Here is a 10,470-nt window from a genome sequence, read left to right on the forward strand (position 1 = left end):
AAATGCATATTTTTTTCGGCCACAATGAAAATTATTGCCAGTTACAGGCCATTCCAAATAATTTCATATTTCAGGCCCATGACCAAGATATTTTTCGATCCGAGATGTTTTCAAGCATTGAAACAATCTTGGTGTCTACTAAGCGAATACAGACAACAGATCACTTATGTACGTATTCAGAAAATTTGTATATATACATTTGCGTACTTAGCATACTAGTTTTGTTGGTCACAAATTCCACCGTGCTGGCCTAGTAATAGAGTACCGTGCACAGAAACGTAAAATCTGGGACAATTTTCACTACAGGTAGGGTTAAAGAGTATACAAGCCGATACATACACGTAAAGGATGCGCCATAAGCCGCCTGGCCAATCTTTCGTCAAGCTGCATATCTTGTATCTTCATTCCTTAGAAAATTAACAATCGCCTTATAACTGGCAGGTACTGCTAGGTTTCTACCGGACATAGGTTGAAGCAATCAGGCAACCCAGAGACACGTGGACATCTCTCGATAGCTACCGATTTTGAAACTGGCATCATGCGTCACTGATTTCATGATAACGTGTTGTACGTCTCCAGAGGTAATATTACTTTTTGTATCTGTATAACAGGTCATGAAATGAAGAATCGAACGTACCCTGTCTGGATATCGCGTTGGAAGCGAACAGTGCAAAATAGCGATGAATCGGATAATGAAAACTGACTACGTTGAAAGGAATCTCCCACTCTGGATTGTCGCCCACCCCCAGAGCGTCCAACAGCTCCACGATACTCGTGACGCACAACTCCAACACTTTCCTCGAGAGCGAAACTGTCCGCGAGTCCTGTAAAAAGACGCAAGAAAAACCTCGCGACTCCGATAAAATATTGTGTGCCAATCCGATACCGAAACGTGCTTATCAACCGCGCTCCAGTTTATGCTAGGTCGGGGGTTCTTAAAAACCAGGGTCCTACTACTTTTAGGGCTGCATGAACTGGCAATACCGCATCAAGAAACTACAAACAGAATTATCCTTTGAGATTGACACCGCAAGTCTAGTCATTAGCTAAGATATTTTGACCATGGAATAGTCAAAATAGAGTTGAGCTTGGTTTGATGCCCCTCAAGTTACCGGCTTCTGAAATTTGGGGGCTCAGCATCACCAAAAGTTGCAACAGTCGGACACAAATCACATATAGGCTTAGTATTAGGTGTTTTGCAGAACTTAATGCACTTGCGTTAGTATCTACGTTATTGAAGAATGTTTTGTCATAAGATATCAGGTAGCAACCATCAAGAGGCTCTTGTTACGATCAGATTTGAATACAGAAACAACATCTTGAAAGAGGAACACTGGAAATATGGATTCAAATGACATGGCAAGTCAATTGATATCATTACAGGCTTAAACAAACTATGACGTAACAGATTTCGGAGTACAAGGACACATCTCACAACGCATATAGTTTTAGGACAGCATCGAGTAGCAAAGAAACTAGGTTAAGGTCAGCACGGAAGAGCCAGATAAACCTTGTATCTCCTAACGTCATGAGCACAGTGACTGATTCTTATCCAACCCATACGTGACCAAACTTAAAAATTTGCCTGAATTTGTTGCAACCGAGAAGTTACAATGATAAGAGAAATTAAAATAAGCTACCGCAATGGAGGTGTCACGACCTCACTGTCCTTAATGATGATAATATTGTTGAAGACAGCTTCTAGCAAACAATACTAACACACACACTCGAGCTAAACCAGACAACATTTATCGATATGGAACAATGTCTCACGGAACTAAAAACTTACCGGAAGTGCGTCCAGCATCACCCAAAGCGGGCCGGCGCATGCCTCCCGCTCCGTGTAGAAGCCAAGCAGCGCGTTTTCATGGTCGTACTCCACGTGGAAATCGATGTGACGCGTCACGTGGTCCATCGCGCTGAAGCAAGTCAAAACCCGCATCCAAATCCTAAAGCATTGAAAAAGAACAATTCGGAAATTGTAAAGCAAGGGTTTTAGTGAGCTTGGGTAGGCCAATGCCATCTGCGACCATCATACTAAAACCAAGCAGATGACGAACTAAATATATTGAAAAGCCAGTCCCAAGTCTGAGTCTGGACAGTTAAGTGGGGTTGTTTCCTAGGGGCTGTTCAAGTAATAACGTTGCTACTTGAGTAGACGCGGAAGTACTAGTAGAAATTTCAGAGACATGCCAAACTACTTCAAGTGGAAGTAGTATTATGAAAGGTCTGAAGAGCAACTGAGTAAGTAGTTTTAAAAAGCAGATTTGATTGAGGGGCTAGCCGCTAAGCAGAAGCGCCTATTTTTGAGATTGCACATTATTATCTACGGGAAGAGCATAAAATTATCAAGGACAGGACAGCCAGTTGAATCTCTGAAAATATATATACTTACCTTGATATAGGCCATTTCATGACAGCATCACTCATAAAAGAGACCAACACAAACTAATCTCAGAGCTACTTTCTATTTTCAAAAATCAAAATCGTGAAAAACTTGTGCTGCATAAAACTATAATATGGATCACCTACCCATCTCGACAGCGGTTGCCCGACATACGAGCATGCGACACAATGGAAAACGTCAGTTGAGCACGAGACACTTTAGCATGCGTCACTTCAGCATGTGACTTTATAACCCCAAAACTAACCCTAACCAGAAACATAACCCTGAAATTAACTGCTACATATATCCTAACCCCAAGCCTTACCCCAATCCAAGCCTAAATTCAACCCTAACCCACCCCTAACCCGTAATTTAACCCACATGCTCATATGTCCACGGACCCACGACAACACCTGAATGGAAAAAACTCAACTTACAAAGAAAAGGACTTGGGGCTTTCCTATGTATCCAAAATGAATCAAAATGTGACTTAATTACATGTAAATAGCAAAGTAACAGCTCATTGAAACATGTTCTATCATCGGTCGTAAAACTCATCCCGTCTTGAAACTTATCGTCCGCCGACTCACCTTAATACAACTTCGTTGCTCAAAAACAACTCGGCGACATCGCGATGTCCCAAACAGTTGATAAAGTCCGAGACGACGGCCCAGTAAGCGTTGTTGAGCATGCCCGACCCGGACATGTGGACCACTTGATGAAAATCGGATTCCGACGTCTTCGAATCCACAAGCGTTTTTGTGACCATGAAGTCCAGAGCCATCACGAAAATCTACGACGAATCATGGAAGGAGGTAAGCGAAGGATGTACTACTGTAGGCCTACTACTTGAGTGGTTATGTTTTTCTCTTTTGCATAGTAGAAAATAGTTTGGGGGTACTTCTGCATCAATTTTGTGAGTGAAAACGTCATGAGAAACCGCCAAAATACCCATTTATCAGGAAACCAAAAATATATTCAAAAATTGTGGCCATTTGTAGCTTCATCATCGCATGCTGGAATTTCAAAATAGCCAACTCCAACGAACTGCTAAACGTAGGGGAGATGAGGCCCAAGATGAGACACTTTGCTGATATTTCAACGCCACTCAAAGAGTAATGAGTTGTGAAGATTGATTTTGGTACCAATGAAAAGTCTGTGATCTGTACTATTCATGACTATGCCTTGAGTTGTATTGAACAACATGCTGATAGTTTCCTTGGCCCTCAAAAATCCTTGCTCAAATGTCTTTAACTTACCCCAGGTGAAGGTAAGATGAGACACCTGTGTTCAAGATGAGACGCCAAGCGATTCTTGCTCATTACACCACCAATTCATCCCAAATGATGAATCAACTAGCAACATCATTAATAAAATATGATAATCATGAAATAGCTCGCTTTCAAAAAGAATTTAAACGACATAGAAAACCAATTATCCTTACAAATATGAATTCACATAGCTGACACAGACTAGGAAAATATAATTTTTGGCATTTTTCTGCCCAACCTCATATCTGTTTGCCTTGTTAATATGGTAGGACTAGAGAATGACATTACGAGAACAACATAATTGAAGGAATCTGTCCATCAGAAAATTGTTCTATGAAAAAATTGCATGTCTCATCTTGCTCAGTGTCTCATCTTGGCCTCCTCTCCCCCTATTCAACCCTACAAACAAATCCCCTTACAGAAGCTGCTTAAGCAGGCCCACATACAGGCTTCCATATACCCACGAGTACTATATTTTTACAGTAATAAATACAGGCTTCCATATACCCACGAGTACTATATTTTTACAGTAATAACCCGAAATATTTTCGGCTGACGTTCGTTAGAGGTAACCCTCTGAGAATCCGTGGCAAAATGCTTGCCAAGCTCACCTCGAGTAAATGATCTTCTTTGGATAACAAAAACGCGAGTTCGGCGTTGCTGAATAACTGCACCGACATATGGACGATTCTACAAGAATAACGGGAGATCGTTACCAGACTAAACTCGATGAGGCCATTTTTTCCTAAAATCAGACTCATGGAATTTGAGAGCTGTATCCATGTCTGCTACATATATTCGTGTCAAATATGTACTTTTTTATTAAAATACACTTTGTTTCAGGAAAGAAGAGTCTTACAGTAAGAAGACGTCCTCAAAATATCACAAAATTCGAAGTTAATTATTCCTTCGACTCCATGCCTGTCAAATACAAATTGCGCAATGACCTTACTCAGGGGAATCGTTGGGTTTTCTTCGCTTTATACAACTGACAGCATCATAAGACGAAGTCAATACCCATTAACAGACAGACAGCGAGTGACACAACCGTATTTAAACCGAAGTCATTGAACCGTAATACATTTCTCAATCACTAATAAATAGGCCTACTTGGAAGTAAGCAAGTGACGTATTTATTGAGTGTAACATCAAATCGATTTATCAGACAGTAAATGCATATCGATCAGACACTGGCTATGAATAATCAATTTAAAATATCTAACAACCGATCACGGTATTATCAGAGTATTTGGATCAGCAGTTACATATACTAACCTGTTGGAATATTCTTCCACCTCCAGAGCCTCGACCAGTGACGGAGGGATGTATATGTATTGATGTACGAAAGCCTTTGAGAGCTGAAGTTTGATCCTCTCGTCGGGCAATATATTGAGCAAGAAAAGAATGAGCGTCTTGGGAAATTGGAATCTGAGAATCGACGACAAATAACTCAACAATAACAGATTTTTCTAGTGCACAGGCAGCCGGTGTAAGTTGAAGTTACTGAAAATGAACTAGTAACAATTCGTAAGTAAGCGAAAGGGCTCAGTTTTTACCATTGTGGAATGGTAATGTAACATGTAACAGAAGTCGGCCTTGGGTAACTGGGAATACTTATAATGTTCATCTCTCTTCTTGGACTCAACTAATTCTAAAAAAACATGACCAGATTGCCTGCTAGTCTTGGGAGATGAATATCAATCCAAAAAATTCTGACAGCGTACAGGTATTTCTTGGGATTACAGAGATATTAAGCATTTCAATTCCTTTTATAACTATAATAGGCTATGTCAGTGGTTCCCAACCTTTTTCGGCTCATCGCCCCCTTTTGAAGCTCCACACCGATCATCGCCCCCCAAATATTGGGCAACTAAAAACAACACTTCGTCAGCCCCCCAAACATTGGTCTTTGGCCACATAGGGTGAGAAGCCAAACCGCAGACCCCCCTCAGCCAGTGGGCCTTTTGTCGCTACATATCAGCTATACCCTATTTCATGTACTGTTTGGTGAGTCACCGTACTTCACCTAATCGCGCGAAGCGCGATAAATTTATAAACTCATGTTTGAATCGGTCAATATGGTCGGGAATTGCATATATATCGCTATCAATTTTTATCCTCTTTCTGCTCGCGTAATCAGATTTACCGGTTGAACTGAGTGTGGTGTATTGGAAAAGGTAGAACCCCTGAATAATAATTAAACAACTTCGGTCGGAATCGTTATATTGACTTAGTTACATCATGCTATTTCGTGACCTCCTATATCTGCTATGTGAGAAGATATGGAAATCGTCAAAACGTACCAAACTAAAAGACGCACATGATTTCAAATTGGTATTTCTGTACTGGCAAATAATTTTTTCCTTGCGGGATGGCATTTGACCTGTAGGGTTAAGGCCGCCAGGACAGGAACATTCGACGCCAGCCATTGAGGCGCCTATGGACAATTAAACATATATGTATATCAAAGTTTCCTGGCAGCACAGCACAAGGGCATTCCTTTTCGGCCAAGGCCTTCTCGCAGCTGATCGTTCTGGCACACTTATCAGAGTCGCATGTTATATGGCCTCTAACTTCATATCTATTGGTGCGTCGTGGCGCGGTAATGATCGACGCCGAAGTCTCCCACTTCCATAAATCATGCGTATTTTTGTTGGGTGACGGGTACCACAAAATCAAAATATATGATATTATTAAATCGCGCACACAAAATGATTTTGGGCCCCCCTCGAGTTCGGGCCCCCACCCCCAATTGGGGAGTTTGGGATGCGGTAGTTACGGTCTCAACTCCAATATTGCTGTTTCAACGCGCCATCGCCCCCTTCGTCCGTTTTCGCCCCCTTCGTTATTTTCGCCCCCCTAGACTGCCAAATCGCCCCCTGGGCGGCGATATCGCCCACGTTGGGAGCCACTGGGCTATGTTGTCTAGTACAACAATACAAATGATGGCGTGGAGACAGTGAAGGTAAGAAAATAATCTTTCGACTTGGCACACTGTATCTTACATCTCACTCCATAAATGGTATGATCGAAATATATAATTTGTTCCTTACAGTGCGATCTCGATCAGAAACAGGCAATATGTAAAGACATAATTTAATAGCTCGAGTCTCAAAAGAGAAAATGGCACACCAACCTGCACAACCAGAACGTGAATTCTTGCAGCAGATTTTTACACACAAGATTACTTTCGAAGAAGTCCATAATATACAACATCTCTTCGGGCACTGGACACTTGGGAAGTTTCTAAAAAACAAGTGTTTGAAGCCTTAGTATATGCAGTGTGTAACTCGCTACCAATACCATTCTGGAAAATGGTTGGAGACTGCATATATGATAGTCAACCCATACACTCAACATAAGTAATGATTGACCATTTTTATAGACAGTCACATTATTCAGTTTGTAATGGAGCAAAAATTAGATAGTTGCGGTGAAAAGGCCACAGACACACGAAAATACATGAGTATTAAACATTTTGTCAAGAAAACAGTGGCAGTATGATACGATTAGGTCCTCAAGATAGCTGGTCGCCTATCAATAGATCCATTACCAACTGATACTTCATTAATAAATAAAACTCAGGTATCCTGTTGAATGTCATAGGTAAGTAACAACATATTTAGAGCTGGTCAAATGATATTCAATCCATGAGTAGCCAAAATGCCCAGGAAATCAAACATCTTCAAATAATTGTCAAATTACAACCTGTATTTATGATTGGGTAATTAAATCATAAATATGTACATTGGATTCTTCATACAGAAATGAACATACCACTAATTGAGTGCAAGCCACATACAAATAAGCTAATTTGGCTAGGCCAACAGATAACCTTTTGAAGAGGATATCTGTGTTGATCGAGTCATAATTCAACAATAAACAAGTGCTATGTAATTACCAATTGATGAGTAAAATGTCTACAACACAAAGGCAAATCAACTTGAATCACACCCGTGAAATAACTAATCATACACAATTCTCAAATCTTACCACAACATTGCAGCGACAAAGCATTGTAATAGTGGGTAACCAATTCACCTTCTTGGAGACTCTTAAATACTCCAATGATGCAGAATGAAATTTTTTCGCACTCTCAGTCATGATGCCCCCGTAATGTTTATTTGTGTTGAGGCTTTCATAATAATCCTCAGACAGGAGCAAGTCAGCCAACCAGCTTCGGACAAGGGATCCTATAACATCATATAATTGAATATAATATTAAACGGGAGCAAGTAAAAAACCACTTACCGCATTTGATAACCTCTATCAGGACATCGATAGTTTCAGATACAGGGTCTGGAATCCGAACGAAAAACAGTGCCCCGACAACATCCGCCTTTGCCATGAATCTCAAGTTGTGCAAAAGCATGACTACTGCCCTTTCCATGATAAACTGGAAAATAACGTATTCATATTTATAACCTGAAGTTTTTCAAAGTGACACTCTATCCACAAGCATTTACATATTACATTAGTCAATATTGACTGCTGAAATATTTATAGGCTACCATACATATATATAAGGCTACTGTCAATAACTCAAATAAAGTACCGGATGTGTAAAGCGTTAACATGACAGTGCTACAATTCTGCAGGGAGAATGTCAAAAATCAAACAACGGAGCGACAAAAATGAATGCTACAGGGATCAGTAGGCAAGGTCAAAATGTCAGGTTGTGGTCCGATTAACTCGAGGGCTGACTAGTAAAAAATAGAATGTCTGATGGTAGGCTACTACAAATACTCTTCGCATTTGTGGAACCAACTAGTCTAGACGAATACTGTGTGCTTTCTCACCTTCGGTAACGTGAGAAGATCATCAGGCACTTTGTCCGTAACAACCTTATTGAGCCCGTGCCTTCGACAGAATCCTTCGCGACTCATCACACTTTCATCACCGCAATCGCAAGCTCCACCAGCTTCGCTTCGAAAAATACTGTATTCATGTCCGGCATGGTCCCCTCCCTCAAAGCAAGCTGCAAATTAAATCAACTCGAGTTGGATAGTTTCAATTTTTGAGTACCGGTATGTGAATGCGGTTACCTGCACAGATGGACATACACGGCGAACTTGCACAGGTTTTACAACGGTAGGCCATAAAGTCTTTCGTCCACACGCAGCCACAAAGTCGAGACCGGTCATACGTGGATACTTTGGCACAGAATTGTTCAAATGACTTCTCGGTAGTGAATAAGGCTTTCACCCATTCGGCTAGATTTTCCCGTCTGAAGGATTAATCAAGGTTACAAACAGCAGCTTACTGTATCATTAGGAATCGCCAAATACGCATCAACTGTCACATTTGATTGACATTGAATCCACGATGTTCTGGGCAATTGCTCATGGATGGCAATGACTGATTCTAATGAGGTATTTAGTTAACAAATGGGAAATGGCAATATGACAGGCGACAGCCTGGTAAAGTTGAATGTATGCCACAAAATTCGTACCTGTCAACGCTTTCCTGATGACTAGGCTCCATCATAAGATCGAGAAGTTCGCCGATTTGAAAACGACCGCTGGCAGGATCTCTTTGGAACAGGCTCTTCAGCGTTGCAGCGGAGGATTCAATAGGTTCTTTATGCAGATAGGCCATAGTTGTTCAATTTGCTCAACGTCCCGAAACTTCAAGTTTATATCAGTTCCCCCCTCGCTGCTCACGCCCAAGACTTCTGGACTCAGTCCCTCAGTTAGCTCAATACAACTCCTCGGTTGCCTGAGTACAATAACTAAAGTAACTATAAAACCTGGGATGGACGGAGGAGTACTGAGTACTTTTCTGATACAAACATAACAACTACCTTCAGTACCTTGATACAGCATGACCTTTGAACTTGAAATTTTATTTTGGTCAAGTTCAGTATAAAATGTATTCTATAGGTTCAGCAAAACAAATGCGGCTAATGCGCCGCGGTCCATAACTTTTACATGCAAGAAGGAAAACGGAAAAGAATATGGGTTTCCAATCCCTTATCTTATCCCATTCGATTGAGTCTAGGCCTGAGAACTTGCTGCATACATTTCGTAACTAGCATTCAACATTCGCTTAGCACGTACTTCACCGTCCCAGGCTGGGACGTTCGTCAACCTAATACAGATTTCGTGTCTGCCAACCAACGTGCGTTGCTGATTCAGGTATGCCGACGTCAGATGAAGGTGACAATGCTCGAGCCGATTATTGTGCAGACACTCGACAGTAGGCCAATCGTTCGTTGATTTTTCTCGATGGGGTTAGCAATGATTGGTCCTGTGCAAATGGTCTTTATTTAATCAGGAATGAGCGTGAAACCTCTGCTACAGCCTACCCGAAAGCAAACTTTTTGATGCTAATGTCTATCATGGTGTTGGCCGTGGTATGAGCATATAGTCTTTATAAAGGCAATGGAATGTCTAATACCAGCATCCTCGATGGGCAGGGCATACAAGAGTATACAACAATAGGCAGCTTCAACGGCAAATCGTTCAGCTTAATAATAATTGAAGTTTAAAAGTTTGAAACACCACAAGATTGCGATAAAATGAAAAGTGGCATATGCGTCTGTAGGCGGAGTAGTTTGTCATAATGCATAGATGGGACAGGAGACAGTGGGAGTCATACAGTCTCCATTGTAGTCAGCTCGCGATCCGGAAATCTTCGCCATTCATTTCCATTTTCGATAAATTGGTTAATTCTATCAGCAGCGATTTCGCAGATAAAAAAGTTTCACCATGCGCCTTCGACTATATAAAGTAGGCTTTTAAGAGGATTTGTCCTCTTTTTTGGCTTTTTTGAAAGTGTCCTCGGAGGACGCCCTTTTGTCCTCTTTTTTGA

At 41.1% G+C, this 10,470-nt stretch overlaps 1 protein-coding gene across 2 annotated transcripts in view; it reads right to left on the minus strand.

Annotated features, from left to right (window-relative positions):
• The window catches only part of LOC145458356 (E3 ubiquitin-protein ligase ubr3-like), a 36,531-nt gene extending 27,083 nt beyond the window's left edge, over nt 1-9,448 (minus strand). Inside the window, exons 1-12 of one of the 2 annotated variants that reach the window (XM_080336704.1) lie at nt 9,110-9,448; nt 8,703-8,884; nt 8,457-8,635; nt 7,909-8,053; nt 7,699-7,850; nt 6,794-6,903; nt 4,933-5,085; nt 4,269-4,347; nt 2,977-3,179; nt 1,790-1,949; nt 638-824; nt 340-407 (exon numbers count right to left, since the gene is read on the minus strand). In XM_080336704.1, the coding sequence (XP_080192830.1) occupies nt 340-407; nt 638-824; nt 1,790-1,949; nt 2,977-3,179; nt 4,269-4,347; nt 4,933-5,085; nt 6,794-6,903; nt 7,699-7,850; nt 7,909-8,053; nt 8,457-8,635; nt 8,703-8,884; nt 9,110-9,255 (1,764 nt within the window). In that variant the 5' untranslated portion in view covers nt 9,256-9,448. The remainder of the gene's footprint in view (nt 1-339; nt 408-637; nt 825-1,789; nt 1,950-2,976; nt 3,180-4,268; nt 4,348-4,932; nt 5,086-6,793; nt 6,904-7,698; nt 7,851-7,908; nt 8,054-8,456; nt 8,636-8,702; nt 8,885-9,109) is intronic. The other variant, XM_080336703.1, reaches the window with a different exon arrangement.
• Between the last annotated feature and the right edge of the window lie 1,022 nt (nt 9,449-10,470).

Source organism: Botryllus schlosseri, chromosome 16, assembly GCF_051294905.1.
Source record: "Botryllus schlosseri isolate E-star chromosome 16, Bs_hap1, whole genome shotgun sequence".
NCBI lineage: Eukaryota > Metazoa > Chordata > Ascidiacea > Stolidobranchia > Styelidae > Botryllus > Botryllus schlosseri.